The sequence below is a fragment of the Xyrauchen texanus genome, chromosome 18, assembly GCF_025860055.1.
Source record: "Xyrauchen texanus isolate HMW12.3.18 chromosome 18, RBS_HiC_50CHRs, whole genome shotgun sequence".
NCBI lineage: Eukaryota > Metazoa > Chordata > Actinopteri > Cypriniformes > Catostomidae > Xyrauchen > Xyrauchen texanus.
In genome coordinates, this window is record NC_068293.1 from 6603613 (window position 1) to 6625800 (window position 22188).

The 22188-nt window shown below is 38.7% G+C and overlaps 1 protein-coding gene across 5 annotated transcripts in view; it reads right to left on the reverse strand.

Moving 5' to 3' along the window:
- Positions 1 to 1564: 1564 nt before the first annotated feature.
- Positions 1565 to 22188, reverse strand: part of LOC127658513 (activin receptor type-1-like) — a 42208-nt gene continuing 21584 nt past the window's right edge. For all 5 annotated transcript variants that reach the window (XM_052147820.1, XM_052147821.1, XM_052147818.1 and 2 more), the window contains 9 exons: positions 21088 to 21336; positions 20597 to 20860; positions 16441 to 16646; positions 13035 to 13134; positions 11159 to 11305; positions 10103 to 10378; positions 8100 to 8297; positions 7320 to 7450; positions 1565 to 2424 (listed from right to left, as the gene is read on the reverse strand). In XM_052147820.1, the coding sequence (XP_052003780.1) occupies positions 2290 to 2424; positions 7320 to 7450; positions 8100 to 8297; positions 10103 to 10378; positions 11159 to 11305; positions 13035 to 13134; positions 16441 to 16646; positions 20597 to 20860; positions 21088 to 21336 (1706 nt within the window). In that variant the 3' untranslated portion in view covers positions 1565 to 2289. The remainder of the gene's footprint in view (positions 2425 to 7319; positions 7451 to 8099; positions 8298 to 10102; positions 10379 to 11158; positions 11306 to 13034; positions 13135 to 16440; positions 16647 to 20596; positions 20861 to 21087; positions 21337 to 22188) is intronic.

Sequence of the window (22188 nt, forward strand, 5' to 3'; positions counted from 1 at the left end):
GTTACTCTTCTAACAGCTTGAATCAGTCGGCCCATTCTCCTCAAAATTTGCTTAAATCACCTTTCTTTCCCATTCTGACATTCAGTTTGGAGTTCAGGAGATTGTCTTGACCAGGACCACACCCCTAAATGTGTTGAAGCAACTGCCATGTGATTGGTTGATTAGATAATTGCATTAATGAGAAATTGAACAGGTGATCCTAATAATCCTTTAGGTGAGTGTATATAGAATATATTAAGAAACTTGTTTCTTGGTCTTTAATGGTGCTTGTTTAACAAAACCAGAGTAGATTATATTCGGGTCACGGGTCAACACCCATGTCCCTGGATGAAGTATTTCTGGAATCTATTTACACTACCATACCTAAAAGAATGGTCTGTTTTACAGAACGAGAAGTGCGTCCTTCATCAAATACTGTACAGGGACAGTACGCGATTTTGTATCGATAAATATTGTATTGGTACTGTATTGCTAAATATGACATGTTTTGCCACATTCTGACATGTTAAATAATCAGCCGAGGAGAGGGATTAGTGCAGCGGGATGCGGCAGTTCGGGAGAGAGAGAGAGAGAGCCACACGCAGCTGCCGTGTGTGTTTGTGTTGAGTGTCTTTTTGTTTCATTAAGTATTATTTTGACTGTTCAGGCTTTTCCTGCCTCCTCCTTGCCCATTTGAACAGTTACATTGGTGCCGAAGCCCGGGAAGGAGGAGGGATGCTTTGTCGTAGAGTCCTCGCCACTGCCATCCACCCGCAGCTACGACAGTCCGCTGAGGGACGGAGGAGTTTGCATCAGTGCCTGGATGCGGAGGAACGGCCGCCATCCGCGAGGGGATGAGGGGCTCACTGCCGGCTGCCTGGAATTGTGGAGCCGCTTCCAGGGGCGGGGGGGGGGGGCTCCATACAGCTGCCAAAATGCAGAGGGGCGTTCCATCCGCCAGGAGTTGGAGGACTTGCTCCGTCCACCCGGGGAGGAGCGGCTGTCATCCACCAGAGTGTGGAGAAGTGATCGAGGACCAGACGACGGCATGTCTGGGAACCTGGGCGAGGACTTTTTTTTCTCTCTCTCTCTCTCTCTCTCTCTCGCTCTCACTGTCTTGCCCTTTCCCCTCTCCTCTTTTTTTTGTTTTTCCCTCCCCCTGTCCCCATTCCCGGCTCTAGAGAGGTGGGGAAAAGCCTGCCGGCAGGCGGGGCCAAGAGAGCAGCGCCCCCCCCTCCTAGAAAGGGGGAGGGGGTGTGCGTCAAAAAAGGAGGGCGGGGCCGGGTCATGACTACGCACACCCGGCCCCCAATCGGCTAAGTGCAGCGGGATGTGGCAGTTCGAGAGAGAGAGCCACACGCAGCTGCCATGTGTGTGATTGTGTATGTTTTTGTTTCATAAAATATTTTGACTGTTCAGCCAACTCCTCCTTTCTCATTTTTAAACTGGTTACATTCAATAATACCCAACACAGTATTTTTTGAGCGAGAGAGAAAGAGAGAGAGATAGAGAGAGTGTCTGTGTGTTTTGGGGGGTAATACACTTGATAATTCAGCATACATTACAGATATCAATTGAATTCAGGATCTTATAGATTTATTTAAGTTGCACTTTCCTCTTTAGTGTCTGTATTCAACAAAGAATATGAAACAAAATACAAATACATAATGCTAAATGCTGAATGATATACAAAACTGAGACTGAATTCATTAGACATGAGGAGATGCCTGGAGAGAGTGACTGAGATACAAAACTACAACTCTCTTTGTTCTTTAAATGACCAATTGAATAGTGCGTATTTGTAATCGAGTAACATATTTACTGTAAATGCATCAGAAAATTAATATTTTCTGTTGTTTGCAGTTAGATATGGTGCATCTGCATTATAAAATAGATTGGCTCCATTTGCAAATTGTTTACTCATCTGTAACAGTGCAAGTATAGAATGAAAAATATTGCTAAATTAAACTGATATTTTGCAGAAAGCACTAAAGAGTGAAGCCATTTTAAAAGAAAACCGTAAATGTCTAGTATATTCTGTAACTGTCTTTAAGCTATGGAACATAATGTGTGAAAGATCCTATGTCTTAAAAGAGAGAACTCCCACATCAAAGACTGTCTGTAGTCTTTTAAATGCCCACTACACCATCTTTGGATGCCAAAATGTGTCCCACTGCAAGTTCAAAATAAATATGATGTGCCTCTATAAGAGCAATAAGCTCAGACGGTGTCTTTTCTCTGGCGTCTTCTCCAGATGAGACGTCCGCTGGGCGTGATAAAGGCCTTCAAGATCTTCTGTATGGAAGCAGTTCAAATATCTGCTTTTATTTTGTCCAGAGAGTTATCAATTTTCGTCAGAGTCTTTTTGATGCGTAACGCTGTGAGTCGAGCTGATGGATTCTGGTACCAGCATTCCTTCATCAGTTTAGAGATTGATGTTAAAGTCTGAAAGATAAAAATAAAAGAAAAAGAGACTGAGTCAAGTGAACCGAGGATGATAGAACATTAAATCTCTTCAGAATCAAATCAATGCAGGAAGGGAACCTTAAGCAGTATGTGCCAATGTGCATTAGGACAGTGTGGTCTGATGGTTTATACAGTGCAACGGCACAAATGAGTTAATAATGGGTAGATATTTTTATGTATTGTTTATGCCATGGTATATACTGTATATTTATTCGACTATCGGTGGACAGGACTGCTTTACATTATTTATATGTGAGAGTGCTGAAGAAACATGGAGAAATGTGAAAATACAGAGCAGGATGTGTTCCAAACTAGTCTTGGGCACAATGTGGGGTGGAATTTTGTCGTTTACAGCTGCCAAGCAACGTTGCAACTTTTCGAATTAATATTTAACTGATATGTGTGGCTAAACGGCTTCAAACGTGACTTATCCAATCAGATTTTTAAGTCAGAACTGCTGTTTTGAGTGTTAAAGTCTAATGTAGTGCAAGAAGACTTATCTTTCATTTGTTATGAATAATCGTATCTTTTCGTCTGTGGAAGTTCCTAATTTTCCCTTGCAATAGTTTGCGTTCCCTCGCAATGCACTTTGTGTTCCCGTGCAATGGTTTTGATTTCCCTCACAATGCATTTTTCATTCTCTTGCAATGGGTTTTGTGTTCCCTCACAATGCGTTTTGCATTCCCTGCAATGCGTTTTGTGTTACCACGAATTAAGTTTTGAGTTCCTTACAACAGTTTATATTCCCTTACAATAAGTTTTATTTTCTCTCATAATAGGTTTTGTGTTCCCTCGCATTAAGTTTTCAGTTCCCTCGCAATATTTTAGGTTTCCTGAAAAAAGCATGGGCTCCCTCGCAATAGTTGTGTTACACTTACAATGGTTTGCATTCCCTTGCGATGCGTTTTGCGTTCCCTTGCAACAGTTTGCATTCCTTTGCAATAAGTTTTGCGTTCTCTCATGTTTTTTCCGTTACCTCGCATTAAGATTTGAGTTACTTGCAATAGTTTGCGCTCCCTCAAAATATGTTTTGCGTTACATTACATGCCCCTCCAGAGACAGAAATATACTGGATCATTGCTACACAATAAAGGATGCATATCGCGAATCTCTGATCACTGTCTGGTTAATTTTCTTCCAACCTACAGGCAGAAATTAAAATCAACAAAGCCAGTAGTAAGGACTGTTAAGAGTTGGACCAATGAAGCAGAGCGGTACCAACAAGCCTGCTACGATTGCACTGATTGGAGTGTTTTTTTAAGCTGCAGCTACTGACCTGGACAAGCTCACATATACTGTTACATCATACATCAGTTTCTGTGGGGACATGTGCATCCCCTACTAGGACATTTTAATCATTCAACAATGATAAACCATGGTTCACAGGAAAAATCAGACAACTTCGTCATGCCAAAGAGGATGCTTACAGGGGTGTGGATAAAGTCTTGTACAATCAGGCCAGGAACACACTGAATAAGGAAATCAGAGTTGCTTACTCTGCATCAGTGGGGAGTGGCCTAAAACAACTTACTAATTACAGGACTCCTACCCCCAACCCTGTGGTGGACCAACGACTGGCTGAATGTGTTCTACTGCAGATTTGAAAATCCCAATCTCACACCCCACACCCAGTCTGACCTTCACTTAACACAAACATCAACACCTCATGCAACCTCCCTCCTCCCCCCTCCTGCTACTCAACCTGCACTCAAGATCTGTGAATATGATGTGTGCCGTGTCTTTTGGAAGCAAAAGACGAGGAAGGCTTCAGGCCCAGATGGCGTCTCAAAAGCATGCCTTTGATCATGTACTAACCAACTGGCCCCCGTCTACACACAGATCTTCAATAGATCACTGGAGCAGTGTGAAGTCCCATGCTGCTTCAAACGCTCAACTATTATCCCTGTCCCTAAGAAACCAAAAATCACAGGACTTAAATACTACATACATGTCGCCCTGATGTCTGTGGTCATGACGTCATTTGAGAGACCACCTGAAGGACATCACTGGACCATTTCTAGATCCCCTTCAATTTGCTTATCGTGCAAACAGGTATGTGGATGATGCAGTCAACATGGGATTGCATCATATCCTGCAACATCTGGACAGACCGGGAACATACGCAAGGATCCTTTTTGTGGACTTCAGATCGGCTTTCAACACCATCATCCCAGCTATTCTCCAGTATAAGTTAAACCAACTCCCTGTTCCCATGTCTATCTGTCAGTGGATTACCAGCTTTCTGCTGGACAGGCAGCAGCTTGTGAGACAGGGGAAATTCACTTCCAGCACCTGTACAATCAGCACTGGTGCCCCCCAGGGATGTGTGCTCTCCCCACTACTCTTCTCCCTTTACACCACTGACCGCACCCCCAAGGACCCCTCTGTCAAGCTTCTGAAGCTTGCAGATGAAACCACTGTCATCGGCCTCATCCGAGATGATGATGGTCTGGCTTACTTACAAGGAGGTTGAATGGCTGGCTTACTGGTGCAATCATAACAACCTGGAGCTGAACACTCTTAGAACGGTGGAGATGATTGTGGACTTTAGGAGGAACACCCCAAAACAGTCCACAATCATTCTAAACAGCACTGTGGCAGCATTGGAGTCATTCAGGTTCCTGGGCACTACCATCTCACAGGAACTGAAGTGTGGAAAAAGGCCCAGCAGAGCTTGTATTTCCTTCGCCAGCTGAGGAAGTTCAACCTGCCACAGGCGCTGTTGATACAGTTCTAATCAGCAGTCATTGAGTCTGTCCTCTGCACTTCAATAACTGTCTGGTTTGGTGCAGCTACAAAATCAGACATCAGAAGACTACAGAGGACAGTTCGGCCTGCTGAGAGGATTATTGGTTAATCCTCCTTTAAGAACTATACACTTTCAGAGTGAGGAAAAAGGCTGTAAAAATCACTCTGGATCCCACTCACCCAGCCCACTACCTTTTTGAACTGTTGCCTTCTGGCTGACGCTACAGAACTCTGAGCCCCAGAACCGTCTGACACAGGAACAGTTTTTTCCCTCAGGCCATCCATCTCATAAACAGTTAAAGCCGACCCATTGAGCAATAATTATGTGCAATACACAGTTTAGTCTATTATATTAGACTATTAGATTATCCAACATATCCTCTTCTGCCATTACATACATTGCATTGTACATAACATACTGTATTTTTGTACTTTATATAACAGATTTGTATTAGATTTGCACTACATATGTGTATGTATGAAGGTGTGTGTCTGTGTGCATATACGTTTATGTATAATTATTTTGTTATTATTATTTATGTCTTGCTGCTGTTTTTGTATTGCTGTGCACTGTAAGCTCCTGTCACCAAGACAAATTCCCTGTATGTGTAAGCATACTTGGCAATAAAGCTGATTCTGATTCTAAATATATGGTTACTGTAGTAAAAACATGGTACATGTTGTGGTTATGGTTTTACAACAAATATCATAATCGTTACTGTAGTAAAACCATGATTAATTTTCATAAGGAATGCATAAAGGTATTGCTAGGGAACACAAAATAATTGCAAGGTAACAAAACTTGCCATGAGGAAATGCTAAACTTTTTGTGAGAACAAAAAACATTGCAAAATAACTAAAAACTACTTCAGAAAATAAAAGCCCTGTCCTCTCAATGGCTCAGCAAATTCCAAAGAAAAAATAATCAAATGAGAAAATTCCTTTGATGTTTCACTGGATTATCGAGACTGGTTATTTAATATATAGAGGTTTTTCTGTGTGTTAAATGTGTATCAAAAATAAGTATATTATCATACGTATTATTGTGGGGCTTTTCCACTGCACAGTACAACTCGACTTTGGTTGCTTCTTTTGGGGTTTTCCACTGTGGATAGTACCTGGTACCTGATTTTTTTAGCACCACCTTGGTCGGGTTTCCAAGTGAGCCGAGCCGATACTAAATGTGACATAAAAATCCTGCAGATCACTGATTGGTCATGGAGAATCGTCTCTACCAGCATCACTGGATTTTCGACACGCAACATCAACCCGCTAGTTTTAAAGTTAGCAACAGTGATAGCAGTATCATTTGTTCATGCGACTTTCGAATTGTGAAAAAATAAATAGCTGTGCGCAAAACCACGCCATGGTCAATAAACGAGGTGCAGACGGTCCACTCCTTAGCAATGAGCGAAACGAAAAAGTTTCTCAGGAAGTGTCTCAGCTATTGGCCACACACAGCTACCACCGGACCTACCAACAGTGTAGGGAAAAGTAAAAAAAAAAATTAAGTGACTACAGAACCATCAAGGAAAATTGGAAGTGGTTAGACCAAATGGACGCCATCTAAACCGGCGAGCAACTCAGCCATGATGGAGGATGGTACATTTTGTTACGTTAACTCTCTATTCTGCTTGAAAGCTTCACATTATTTAGTTGACCAGCTACTGGAAGCTTGCTTTTAAAACAACCAGGCCAATTTAACTGTAACACTTCTATAAAATCACCATGCAACAACTGCTTTATGCAGCACAATGAGCTAGTAGCTAACAGCTAGCGGTCATGTTATTGTTTTGGTCAGTTTGTGTCATGTTTAAGATGATGTCACAACAGTAGAGGCGGTGCAACTTTGACGATCATCCTATAATCCCACCCACGTTGAGGTGGCTTTACTTTCTGAGCTTGCATTTCTACTGCAGTTTAAAGTGAGTAGAGTTGAGGCGAGTCAAAACCGTAACGTGCAGCGGAAAAGTGCCAAAACTGTGATTGTCATATTACCCACCTTCAATATGCATAAAAAAAAATTATTAACCGTTTACACACAGCACAATATTCAGTTATTACATGACTGATAAACTGATTAATTTTGGAAAGGTGTGTGGTCAAGTATCTAAGCAGGTACTTACAGGATCAGAGAACCATCTGTTTGGGATGATGGGTCTCTGTTGGTCTGTGCACACCACCTTCCTCATGTCCTCAAAGCTGGGGTCACTCGGCACCACATCATGAAATGGAGGCTTGTAATCTTCTACAATACCTGCATAGTCAGTCAAGACCAAAAACACCTTTAGAAACTGCCTCACACATAATTATCAGACATTATTATTAGAATGTGTATCGAATCACACAGATAATCACTGTAATGTTCAAAAAGTGTGTCTGGTGGTGGAAAATTGAGCGTTGTGAAGACTACAGCGGTGCCTCTATATATAGAGTACTAAAGCCATTGAGGCCCGTGGGGAGCAATTGGGATCCATTTCAGATGAGACACATTACACATTACTGTAATAACCATTTCAGTGTGACACATGATACATACACAATCAAACTAAAACATGCACACGTACACAAACTTGTATATAAAACATGTGTATAAAAATAAAAACTATAGGCCTATATATAGCCTAAACTTAGACTTTAAAATATAGTTCTATATCACTTTTCTTCACTATTTAAGTAACGAGAATGAGATTTTTTTGCATTACAATAATGATAATAGGGAAAAATGTGCTTAAGAGTTAAAACTTCCCATAAATTGAAAAATACAGCAATATTTATGAAGTGATTATACATTAAAAGCAAGCTAACTAAGTTGTCAGCTACTGTTATATTAATACTGGAAAAACTAGATCTCTTGATTCAACTGCGGTGTGAATACGAATCAGGTGCAAAGATGCTGAACGCACCATTGCTAACGGTTCTTCTAGCGATCTCCCACAGCACAAGTCCAAAGGCCCAGATGTCCACTCGTTTATAAGACTCAAAGCAGTCTGTCTGAATGGAGTCATCCAGAACCTCCGGAGCCATGTAGCGCTTTGTCCCAACTTTAGGATTATTGCCCACGTCCAGCTCATTTGTGTCTTGAAAATGCATCACAGCCAGACCTGCATAAGACAAACATGGGAGCACATTTATCAGTGTCTCCGTACATGATTAGTACAGCAATTTCAGTTCATTTAAGATGAACTGCACATGTCTTTGCATTATAGACCATAGAATTTGTACTAATGTGCTTGTAATAAATAAACCATTTCATTAAATTGTTCTTGTTTGTGTGCCTTCTCAAAGACCTCATGAAATGGTTTGAAAAGTGCAGTTTTATTTGCTATTTTGGGGCAAAGATCTTGGCACTTTATTTTTTAACATGGACGAAAGCAATGATGTCCAGTCACTTCCTTTGGCAAAGGCAATAAATTAAAGTCTTAGTACAAATGTAGACACAGCAACAAACCATGATTGCTAGTCAAAGGCAAGTGGTATTAATAACTAAAGGGGAGTCACATTCTCAATGGAGAGCATTTGATTGGACAAAATTAGTTTAAGACTCTGTGAACAGGATCAATGATATTTGGTCAATTTTCAAAAAAAGAGATATTTTAAATGTGTATATCTGCTATGTTTTGTCAACTTTTAGGAGCACTCTAGCATATAGATGACCTCAATGCAAACAGACATGGACTAAACCCCACAAAACTCCATCATTCAATGAAGTCTTTAAGCTGAAATAGTCAATGAGATTGCAGTAACGCAGAACGCTCATCTGTTCTATTTGAAATGCTGTATAGCGCCCTCTTGTGAGGAATCGATAAAAAGTCACCAACCAGTCTCCCAAATCTTTAAAAACACATTTGTGAAAAAAAAAAAAAAAAAAAAAAAAAAGTACATTTTAAAAACAGCTGTAATTGCATCAAAATTGTAGCTTGTTTACAACATGTTTACAATTTCAGTGACCACGACGAGCATGTTCATTTTCTTAATGTTCTGCATTTGGTTTCAAGTGCTCTACAAAAACGTACCAGTCTAGTTTCTCTTCCTGTGCCCAGCTGAGTTTGTAGATATGCGTTAGGCTTAAATCGGCCTAATGGGTTTTTAGTTAAGGTTTTAAGGTGGAAAAAAAAAAAATCACAATCTCTCAAAATAAGAGCCTGATGTTACAGAAATTGCTTCAGGAGCTTTCGAGTGACTCAGAGTGAATTTAATAAAGACACATAAATTAAAGTGTCTGTCCTCATGAGCAAACAGCCTGCTTTTATTTCCTGCTTATTTGTGTGGGAGAGCAACATGTTCAACAGGTTAATATGGAGGGAACAAACAAGTGATTTTCACTACTAGAAACTGGACATTCAGTGAGAGATAGCTGGAATGAATTGTCTAAAAAAAGATCACCAACCCTGCATCTGAAATCATGTATGGTCACAGTGTGTTGTTTTTGATGAAGGACACACTTCTCAGTCAGTAAAACAGTACATTATTTAGGTATGCAGATCTACTCTGTTGGCATATAGTTTTTAGCATACTATAAAGTAGGGAAGTATAGATCTTCTGACTCGAAGCAAATGTAACACAAAATTACATGTGATAGGTCGGCAGAAAGATACCGGTCGACATGTCAGGATTTTTTGCGGCCCCTTTAAATATAGTTCACAAAACAAAGCATTCTCAACGAACGTTGCCGCCTATTTCAACTACGTCAGAGCATCCACAAATCTTCCATAGAGTTGTTGGCAGGGCAGCCAGAGCGAATTTTGATGCTCTCGCAACCTCTGGTCGCAAAAGATTTATTTGAGATTAAGGCTATTTGAGTGCATATTTATCTGACCTTTATGACACAACCATAATGTTTTTTCTACACTAGAGGACGAACGCCATGCAAGAAACTGATTTGTCTTCAGTTAGAAGTGTCTCTTACCGAGGTCTGCGATGCAGCACTGGCCGTTTTTGTTCACCAAGATGTTCTTGCTCTTTAGGTCTCTATGAGCGATGGCTGGTTTGCCCTGAGTGCCGAAGATCTCCACATGCAGATGGGCCAGACCACTGGCGATGGACAGCGCCATCCGCAGACAAGCAGCCGCATCCAGCATGCTGAGCTGCAGGTAATCATACAGCGAGCCCATCTCATGATAGTGTGTGATGAGCCATAACTGAGTGCTGGAGTTACGTGATGTCATATCTGATGCAATGAAGCCTGACAAACACAAAAACAAACATCTCATATATAATAAATACACTGATGGTTTATGAAGTCTTCATGACAAGGCATTCACAACTCCTTTTATTTCATGTTATTTATTTCTGTTTTATTAATTGTATTTAATGCAGTGCATTTCCAAGTTGTAAAAAAAAAAAAAGTAGGGTGGGACTTAATTTTATTTTTTAGGAATCGATTGTATGGTCAAATTGGCTGGTCTGAGCTAGACCAATGACTGAAGTATTTGAATATGAGATTTGTTCATTTGAATTCTAGACATGTGGCATTTAATTTCAATTAAGATTTTTGTGGTGTATTAAATACATTTGCATTTTTAAAACAATAGTTTTTTGTAAAAAAAAAAAAAGCCAGCTTTGCTTGATCTTTGGCCTAGTTTGTTAAAGATCTGAATTTCTGAGATCTGAATTCAAATTATTAAATATAATAAAAGAAATTCATACTGTTCCAAACCATAATAGAGCCAGACCTGGATGTACCTTTGATAAAACAATGCCTAAATACTATTGCTATTATAGTTAATACATTTTGATGAAATATTAAAACAAAAAATGGCATAAGGAATAATGCACACTGATGAATGATTCACAATCCAACCAGAAATGTGTATTAAAGAAGAAATAGTGTAATAGTTTAAATGAAGTTCAAGTAAGTATATTTAGCATTTAATACATTGTATTTAACTTATGTGAATGGAGATTCTATAATGAAATGTCATTTCTAATGGTTTTGTGTTTCTGTGTGTGTGTTTGTATTTACCCAGTATATTGTCATGTCGCAGCAGTACAGTGTTGTAGATTTCAGTCTCTCTGAACCAGGATTTCTCATCTCGAGACGAGAAGATCTTCACTGCCACACTCTCACCCTGCCACTGACCCCTCCACACCTCTCCATATCGTCCCTTACCTTACACAACACACAAATACTCACATTAGTATACATAAAGACAGTTCACCTCAGTATTAAAACCATCTATAGTCTATGAGAGGTCCTCAGTATTAAAGCTTTAAAGGGGTGTGTGTGTGTGTGTGTGTGTGTGTGTGTGTGTGTGTGTGTTCCTCTTTGATTCTGAAGAGCTACTAAACACAGATGTTGGATTAAAACACACAGCTTTGCTCTGAACACTTGTTAAAACATTAAGATCATTAGCATTAATGGGATCTCATTAGTTCACATCTTCAGATAACTGCTGTATTCAAAGCTTTCCAAAGATTAATTCTGCCAATTACAGACAGTTACATTTATCTAAAAGATGACATGTGTTTTTTTTTTGTGTGTGTGTGTGTGTGTGTGTGTGTGTGTGTGTGTGTGTGTAGCATAGTATACTACAGACTAACTAAATCCCTAACAAAATATACACATCCTATGGCAAGCCGTTTTACCATTTATTCCTTAAAACTTTCTTGTAGCTATTCTTATTACTTCCAAGTTAGCAGTACTTATTACGTATTTGCTAGTAAATATTCCAATAGTGACTTGAAAATAACTGGTTTCACTTAATTTAACAGTATGTGCACTTTCAGTATACTTACAGTGCACTTACCCAAGAAAGTACTAAGTAATATAAGGTAACTACATGTACTTAATATGGGTTAAGGTTAGAGTCAGGTTCAGGCTTATATAGTAAGTAAATGTAGAAAAGTACTGTAAAATAAAGTGATACCAAATAACTTGTGCCAATTCAATAGTCACTAGTACTTATTCATACTAGCATTTATTACTCTGCTACAAGTAACTATTCCAGTAATGACAAGTAACTGTTTTAAAAATGCTAAAGTTTGCCATTGAATTCTACCAGCATATGTGGTTCAGATATCAACTATTCACTTTTGACTAGTACGTCAATAGTGTCTTGTTTAATTTGATGAATCACTATTCATTTGATTCAATATTCTTTTATTTTTAATAATAATGTATTCTTTTATTATTAATAATTATACTATAGTTTTATTATTAATTAGATACTGTATACTCATTTCAATAGTGACTAGCATTTATTCCAGTTTTACTAGTACGTATTTATTAGATACTTTTACTTATTTATTAGAGATTAATGGCTAGTCCATTTGTTATGGATAATTAACTTCAAGATTTTTAATTGAACTATTCAGTAGACATTTTGACTAAAAGAGCGGTTATAACAAGAGACAAAAGAAATGTTACAGGTAATACTGAACTAATAAACTAGTAAAATAAAAAAAAGAAAGTAGTTACTATTGGAATAGTAACTTGTCTTATATAGTAAATAGTTTAGAGCTTAATGACATATGCCCATAGAATTTGATGGCAAAAGTTTGCGGTTTGTTACCACTAAAAATGGAATAGTAACTTGTCATTCAAGAATAGTGGACTAGTAACAAAAGAACAAGTACTAGTATCTAATGAATAAGTACTAGAAAAATTACTAATACCAATACTAAATCACTACTGGAATTCTTACTAGTAATTAAAAACTATTAGTAACATAAAAATAGATGCTAGTAAGTTTAAGGAATACATTTTAAACATTTAAAGGTATACTTAAATGTATTAACATTTATAAAAGAAGAAAATGTTAAAAGGGATTGCCATACACACATGTAGCTATTTAAATAGGGATAGACTTTTTTTATTTTTAAACTATCTGGATACATACCCACACACTCGCTCAGTGTTATCTGTCTGGCTACGGTCCTCTGAACCAGAAACGGCAGACCAGATCCACTGCCAGATGTACAGGAGTGATCCAACATATCCTGATGGAGAGAGAAAAAAGAAAAACAGAAATAAAATGATTATTTGCCACTGTGCATATTCTTTTGTTCTATAATCTTGTAGTTCTTGCACACATGCTCTAGAGGACACCACTGAGCAGTGGTACATCTCCTGCACACTTCCCATTCCCACAACATTCCACAGAAGAGAGCAGGGAAAAATGTTCCTGTGGCTAAAACCACAAGAGACAGGATAACCACATGTCTGCATCATGGAGGGGGAGAGAGAGAGAGAGAGAGAGTGCTTAAAGGAGCAGGAAGTCTAAACACAGGGAATAATCTCAAAGATTGGTGCCATCAAAGTTTTACAATGACTGTCTGAGTGAACTTTTCTACTAAGAGCTGATTTTACACATCCAAGTGTTTTTAATAACGTCTCTGTCTGCTCTGGCGAGCAGTTTTAATTATTCTCAGGTTCTCACCGCTGAATATTTGCTTTGGTTGCCAAGTGCTCTGCAGAACTCTTTGAAAATAGCTTGAAAAAGATCCAACAACATCAACCGAAGAGCCAACTCAGCAAACACATGCCACCATACTCACACATTCACTCAAACACTGCAGCGTTTCTGCTGTAATCACTTTAATGAATCACAGTCAGGCATAGCTGACGAGTTTGACATCGTAACGTGTGAGAATTTCATTAGAATTAACCAAAAACAAAGTTTACTGCTAGTATAAAAAAATGATTCGAAAAATGAAACCATGGATTTCTGATGCTAAATCTTGGCTATTTCTCATTTGTGTTGTGCTGTTTGAACAAATGTGAGATACACAGCTTCTGTGAAATAACTAGAAGCACAGATATGAAAACCTGAAAACTGACACTGAAAACCGAAAACATATATATATATATATATATATATACACACACATACACACACAGTTGAAAAAAAAAAGTTTACATACACCTTAGCCAAATACATTTAAACTCAGTTTTTCACAAGTCCTGAAATTTAATCATAGAAAACATTCCCTGTTTTTGGTCAGTTAGGATCACTGCTTTATTTTAAGAATGTGAAATGTCTGAATAATAGAAGAGAAAATGATTTATTTCAGCTTTTATTACTCTCATCACATTCCCAGAGTGTCAGAAGTTTACATAAACTTTGTTAGTATTTGGTAGTGCTGCCAAATAATTTTGGTCAAACTTGGGTCAAACATTTTGTGAAGCCTTCCACAAGCTTCTCACAATAATTTGCTGGAATTTTGGTCCATTCCTCCAGTCAGAACTGGTGTAACCAAGTCAGGTTTGTTGGCCTCCTTCCTCGCACACGCTTTTTCAATTTTGCCCAAGAATGTTCAATCAGATTGAGGTCAGAGTTTTGTGATTGCCACTCCAATACCTTGACTTTGTTGTTCTTAAGCCATTTTGCCACAAATTTGGAGGTATTCTTGGTGTCATTGTCCATTTGGAAGACCCGTTTGTGACCGAGCTTTAACTTCCTGGCTGATGTCTTGAGATGCTGCTTCAATATATCCACATAATTTCACTTCCTCATGCACCAGCCCCTGCAGGAGGGACTGGTGCACTTCACAAAATAGATAGAACCTATCTATTTTGTGAAGTGCACCAGTCCCTCCTGCAGCAAATAACCACCATGCTTCACGGTTTGGATGGTGTTCTTCAGCTTGCAAGCCTCACCCTATTCCTCCAAACATAACAAAAGTCAGTATGGCCAAATAGTTACATTTCTGTTTCATCAGACCAAAGTAAATGTCTCCAAAAAGATATTTGTCCCCATGTGCACTTGCAAACTAGTCTGGCTTTTGTATGGCAGTTTTGGAGCAGTGGTTTCTTCCTTGCTGAGCAGCCTTTCAGGTTATGTCAATACAGGACTTGTTTTACTGTGGATATAGATACTGGTCTACCTGTTTCACCCAGCATCTTCACAAGTTCCTTTTCTGTTCTTCTGGGATTGATTTTGCACTTTTCACACCAAACTACATTCATTTTTAGGAGACAGAATGTGTCTACTTCCTGAGCGGTATGATGGCTGCGTGGTCCCATGGTGTTTATACTTGCGTACTATTGTTTGGTACAGGTGTTTGGAAATTGCTCTCAAGGATTAACCAGACTTGTGGAGGTCCAACATTTCTTTCTGAGGTTTTGGCTGATTTCTTTTAAATTTCCCATGATGTCAACCAAAGAGGCACTGAGTTTGAAGGTAGGCCTTAAAATACATCCACAGGTACACCCCAATTCTGTACACCTCCTATCAGAAGTTAATTGGCTAATTGTCTAAAGACTTGACATCATTTTCTAGAAGCTGCTTAAAGGCACAGTTAACTTAGTATCTGTAAACTTCTGACCCACTTGAATTATGATAGTCAATTAAATGTGAAACAATCTGTCCGTAAACAATTACTGGAAAAAAATACTCATGTTATGCACAAAGTAGATGTCCTAAACGACTTGCCAAAACTATAATTTGCTAATATTACATCTGTGGAGTGGTTAAAAAAATTAGTTTTAATGACTTACCTAAGTCTATTTAAATTTCTGACTTCAACTGTGTGTGTGTGTGTGTGTGTGTGTGTGTGTGTGTGTGTGTACCCGCATTTCAAATAGCATTCTGAGATTATATTCTTCTCACCACAATTGTACGGAGTGGTTATCTGAGTTACCGTAGACATTGTCAGTTCAATCTAGTCTGGCCATTCTCTGTTGACCTCTCTCATCAACAAGGCATTTCTGTTCGCTCACTGGATGTCTCCCAGGAGATCTGCAGTTATAGAAATACTCAAACCAGCCTGTCTGGCACCAAAAATCATGCCACAGTCTAAATCACTGAGATCTAAAAAAAATTGCCCATTCTGATGGTTGATGTGAACATTAACTGAAGCTCCTGACCCATATCTGCATGATTTTACATACTGCAATGCTGCCACACGATTGGCTGATTAGACAATCACAAAGATGTTTGTTGGCTTGGCTCGAACAGTAGGTGGGGATATTTGACCATGATATGTGATGGTGGCTCAAGCTAAACAGCCTCACACCCTCTGGATACACATGGAAAAACACTCTTTATTAATGCGCTGATATGCAAGAGAACAATAGCTTCATTACTTTTGGGAATGTAGACTTTAATAGGCAACTAGGTAACACAAATACTAACAGAATTTACTTTTGCATTTTAAATTTCACCACAGTGTGCTTCCATAACACTTGATTTTGAAGTTGAAAAAAAATTAAGATTTTCAGCTTTTTCCCTGGTTTTAATTTTTAGCGGTCGAAATTTCGGTGCATAACGTGATGTCACCGATAACAGACACCGTGTCTCTCACCGCGAGTGTGCTCTCTCCCACATTAGATGCGATCAGACCATCGATGGTGCCGTACTCTGCGTCACGTGGCGTCAGCCGCTCCATCTGATGACGGTGAATACGATGGAAGATCAGGATTGCCACAGCAGACAGAAAAATCAAAACAATGACTGGAGCCACGATCACCACAATCAGCGTCGCCACACTATAGCTGTGGCCATCCACCACTGACAGACACAGAGAGAGAGAGAGAGAGAATTTCATTATGTGTCCTGTACAGAGGCATTGAAAAATTTTTATTTAGCAATACATACAAATTGTAGAGGGGTTAATCTCACAAAATTGATCTTATAACAAAACTACATTTTCTGTATTTGACAGTTGTAATTTGCATATATTGGTAACACTTTACATTAAAGTTCCCTTTGTTAAGGGTTTATAAAAGAGGTTCATTAATGACTAATAACTGATTTACAAATGCATTATTAATCTTTGGTGTGTGTGTGTGTGTGTGTATAACAACATGCATAACAAAGTTCATGCAAAACCTGCCAAACAGTGAACATTTTAACTTAATGTTACAAATGCTTAAGCACAACATTTATTAGACATTACCTATGAAAATGTACTTTAAATGTAAAGAGGAAAAGAATAAGGAATATGTAAGGAGTTGCCAACATTACAATACTCTACGTAAAGTGCAGTATGGTTAGTAGGTAACTAGGACTAGGTAAATTGGGAAAACATTGGGATTAACACCATTTTTTTGCAGACTGTAGCAAAATGTCAAACTCTCCTCTTAATCTTCATATATTAGGGATGCACCGGAATTTCGGCCGCCGAATATTTTCGGCCGAAAATGGCACTTTCGGTTTTCGGCCGAAAGAGAAAAAAGGCCGAAAATATGAGCCGAAAATATATACCTCCTCGCTCCGCCCCTCAGTGCTCAGATTTCAATCTGGATCGATCTAGCCCTTATCACAGCTGTTAGATAATTCCACAACGGCGCTACCAAACAAAGGCGATCATGTCAGCGGTGTGGAAATTCTTCAAAGTTTCTGATAAGGACATCACATTTGCGATCTGCAGTGTTTATTCAGCAGAACTTTCAAGATATATATATATATACAGAGTACAGCAAGAGATTCTTCAGGAAAGCGCCCTGAACAACAGCAGTGCCACAACTAGCGCAGCTACAACACAACTTGAGACGTATCTAGCTGAACTACCTGTTGCCAGAAGCGACAATCCCCTTGACTACGGTCACATAAACAAAGACCGCTTTCCTTCGCTTGCGCGGATTGCGCACAGGTATTTATCTGCCCAAGCACCAGCACAGAGAGTGAGAGACTGTTCAGTGCAGCATCTCATGTTCTTGTTGAGCTTTCTGACAGGAGAGACTGTCAGAAAGTTTAGCAACTTTTGTTCTTGAAGAGAAACCTGTCACTTGTAGTTAAATAGAAAGCGGTCCAATATGATGTGTATAGCAATTACATTACACTTGTTCTTCACTTGAGGATACATCTGTCGTTTACAGTTGCCTTTGGATTTAGTTCAATTACTGCTGTTTTGCACAATCATTTTCACTTAAAGTGTACATACGTTTACATAAACAGAACAGAGCACTGATCTATATATATATATAATTATATATTATAGTTATATGTAGATTAGTGGAATAGAGGTCCTCTGCCATTCTGTGTCCTGCCTGTTGTTTTAATTAAAATTAGTGTTGCATATTTAAACTTTTTGAAAGATGCTAGCTAAGTTCATTACTTGACTGTTGTTGTGCATATAATAGTTTTCTAAAACTTTACATTATTTGGAAAATTGTTAATAAAATCTGTAAAATTTGATTTTTACAGAACTGAAAGAAGAATAATATTTAATATAGTTTTAATATATTTTCCAATATTGGTGTGTTACTTTCAATAAAAGTGTGATTTATTTTATTGGTTTGTAGTTTTTCAATTCAGATTCATTAAATTCATGAAACTGATGAAAAAGTATAAAATTAATACAATTATACAATATTTTTTTTTTTTTTTAAATAGGTAAAAATTTCGGTTTCGGTTTTCGGCCAAGTGCATCCTGGATTTTCGGTTTCGGCCCAGAATTTTCATTTCGGTGCATCCCTAATTATAATCTATTATTCCATTCTATTAAAGTGCATGGAAAAATTGTGTAACTAGCTTTAATAGTCTTCAAAATAATATAATTATTTTTATCTTCTGATCTTTGGTTGAAATATGAGTTTTTGTGCGATTCACCATTCAGTACACACACACACGGGGACACGCACACGGAAGAAGAAATCCTTGGTTATTCAACTCATGCCTGCACAGACCACACACACACACACACACACACACACACACACACACACACACACACACACACACACAACAAACAAACAAACAAACAGCCCTTTCAGAGCTGAGCTGCAACACACACACTTTTAGTGAGATTACAAAATTTGATTTTTAGTGGGGTGATCACAAAATTTGATTTTTAGTGGGGTGATCACAGATGTGTGTGAACGCCCGGGCACAAACAGCTCTTTTCAGATGTTTTGAGGTATTTTCCAAATACACTGCTTCGACCACACACGGCTGCATACATCACAACATCTATAGCATTTCATTAGTGACTAGAGGCGCAAACTGTGAAGGATATTTGGAAATGTTTCTGCTGTTTAGTTGTGCTTGACAGTTTGGAAAAATGGTCATTCACATTATTACATGGTGTTCTGGAAAAATTGGTTCAGTTTGGTCAATTGCGACATTCTGTGGTCAAATATTTATGCATAATTAGCATCAAACTGTTTAATTGACTGTTGTACTAGGAAAGTGGTTTCCACTCCAAAAAACGAACTTCAGAAATGAACTGTCAGTTGTATTCAATCCCGCCATGCTCACATTAGGGCTGGGCAGTTTTTCCGATGCATTCGAATTTGAGTTGACACTTTTTAAAAACAGTTTGTTTTTAATCGAGAAATCGAGATTTTGCAAAAAATATTGCAAACACTAGTTAGATCAGTTGTAAATCCACCAAAAAATAAAATGGATAGGCTATATATGGGAGAATCAAACATTCGCCGCTCCTTTTGCCATGATGATTCAGATGCTAATGATTGCTTTGTTCTGTGACGTGTTTCAAGTGTACTGCATCTATAGCCAACATTTGGCAAGCGATCATTTTGACAAACTTTGCTAGTTGAATTGTAATGATAAATAATTTCATATTGTTGCGCTGCTCAGCGTGAACCGCTAGAGGGCGTGTCTATCTGCAGGGGTTTATGAATATACTTACAAATTGTTTGATATACAATGAGTGCTTTCTAGATAAACTTTCTAGATAGACTTGGTTTAGATCAAATGAATACCTACGCTGGCTAAGAATTATTTAGCAGTTTTCTTATTCTACTGTTTCTGAACATCTGGGTTTATTATACTTTAATTAAATTTACATTTACACTCTGTTGACAACTTCCCCCTGTGGTGCATTTGTACATTTATTTTGCACATCTTTGTTTCCTATAATGAAAAGAACTTGGATTTCTCTAACCAAGTTGCCTTGCATTCCGATAAAACTAAAAAACTGCTGTGCATACCATGGCCGAGTGCCCATGTTGCACTCACTAGTGCTTCCTACCTACTTGTTTTTATTATGCTAACATTTACGGTCACAAGCTCGCAAATCACTAAAAGATTGAGTTATTTTGACATGTCTAATTTTGTTGGTTTTATTTGATTCAGTTAGGTTCCCTCTATTTGAAGTATTCAAGTTGAAATGACACGGTACACAGTCCATGATTGAATCAAGTTCAGCCAAAGAGTTATTTTTGGAGTCTGCTAGTTTTCTGCCTTTGGGGTTACTAAGAATTTTCTTTCTTTTCTTCATTCCCTGAAGAACTAGCCAACTGAAAACTATGTACATCTCCAACCGGACCACCAGCAGATTATGGGTGTTTCTTCAACTTCGGGCACTTTTAGCACTGTGGATTTTTTAGAATATAAATCTCGATAAAATACATATTTTTTTTATGAAAATCAACATTAAAAGAGCATGAAGTTGGAGAAACACCCATATGTGTGTGTGTGTGTGTGTGTGTGTGTATATAATCACAACATTCAAGCATCCTTTTGCAGCGTTTAGGTTAATGTGTCAGCATTACCTCGTAAAGGAAGTGCCACAGTGAGGTTCATGTTGCAGAGGTGAGCCTGACAGCACTCTACGATCTGGTCAGGTGACGGCGGAGTCTTGCAGGTCATCCTCCCCTGCTCGTACACTTTAAAACAGCCCTTCTGAGGAACAGGTGTGCCGTCACTGAGAGTGAGAGAAGAGAAGCACTGCTGACCCATACAGCGGTTCCCCGTCACACACGAGCGGCCCTCACACACACACTCATGCTCCATGGGGGCCGCCTTGAACTCCTCATCTAGTGACAGACACAGAGAAACATATGCGTTAGCTAGATAAATAAGATACTCTATAAAGTATTTATTTAAAACATTTCATTACAGTCTACTCTTTACGGTTTACGTCAACATTAAACAGCATTTGCAACTCATTTTACTTCTGTAATGTGACGTATTTCTTGACATTCCTATGAATCGTTCACAATAAGACCAGCAATGTTGCATTCATGTGTATCGAAAGTCTCACCTCTGACAGCGGGCTGTAAAGTGATGTTGGCATTACACAGGTGTCCCGTACAGCAGCTGAATATGGTGTCAGGTGAGGCAGGTGTTTCACAGGTGCTGTCATTGAAACAGCCCCTGTGAGAGCGCAGGACCCCCTCTCTCATACTCACGGAGGCAAAACACTGCTCGCCCCAACATGACAGCCCGCTCACACACTCCTCACCCTCACACACACACTGCTGCATAGATGACGAGGAGATTCCAGCCACGTCTGCAGAGAAATCACACGTGAGTCCTGCCGTCACATTCACAAGGTTTATGATTACATGAATACATTGAAGAAAAAGTATCATACTTTCTTATTGTAGAAGAGATACTATTCAAGCATAGGTGTAGATTTAGGTAGGGATTGTAGGGACATGTCCCGACCAACTTTCAGAAAATCGGAAATGTCCTGACCAACATTTTGAATATTATCCTCCTGTCAATTTGTCCCTACCAACTTTGGAGTGGTGTGGTGGTGGCGTAGTGGGCTAAAGCACATAACTGTTAATCAGAAGGTCACTGGTTCGATCCCCACAGCCACCACCATTGTGTCCTTGAGCAAGGCACTTAAATCCAGGTTGCTCCGGGGGGATTGTCCCTGTAATAAGTGCACTGTAAGTCGCTTTGGATAAAAGCGTCTACCAAATGCATAAATGTACATGTAAACTTTCAAACCAAACCTACGCCCTTGTATTCAGACAAATATACCATTTTACTAAAAACAAGCTTATTATGAATGATTTTAGATATTAAACTAATATAAAGAAATTAGTCAATTTAAGTCATGGAGTAACAAATGACATTTTAAATTCCAGTAACCAGATTACAGTTACTGACTTTCAATTAGGTTAATTACTTTTAAGTACATTATTTTGCTTACACATAATATATTTCATAAAACAAATGAATGAATTACATTAATATGTACACCTGTTTGTGTTTCTGAGAGGGTTGAAGGGCGTGCGCCCCATAATGAGTCATTTAATGGGAGAAACTAGTGAATGACTCTGGCTACCACCTCTGGAGTCGTGAGTTCGAATCACAGGAAGTACTGAGTGACTCCATCCAGGTCGCCTAA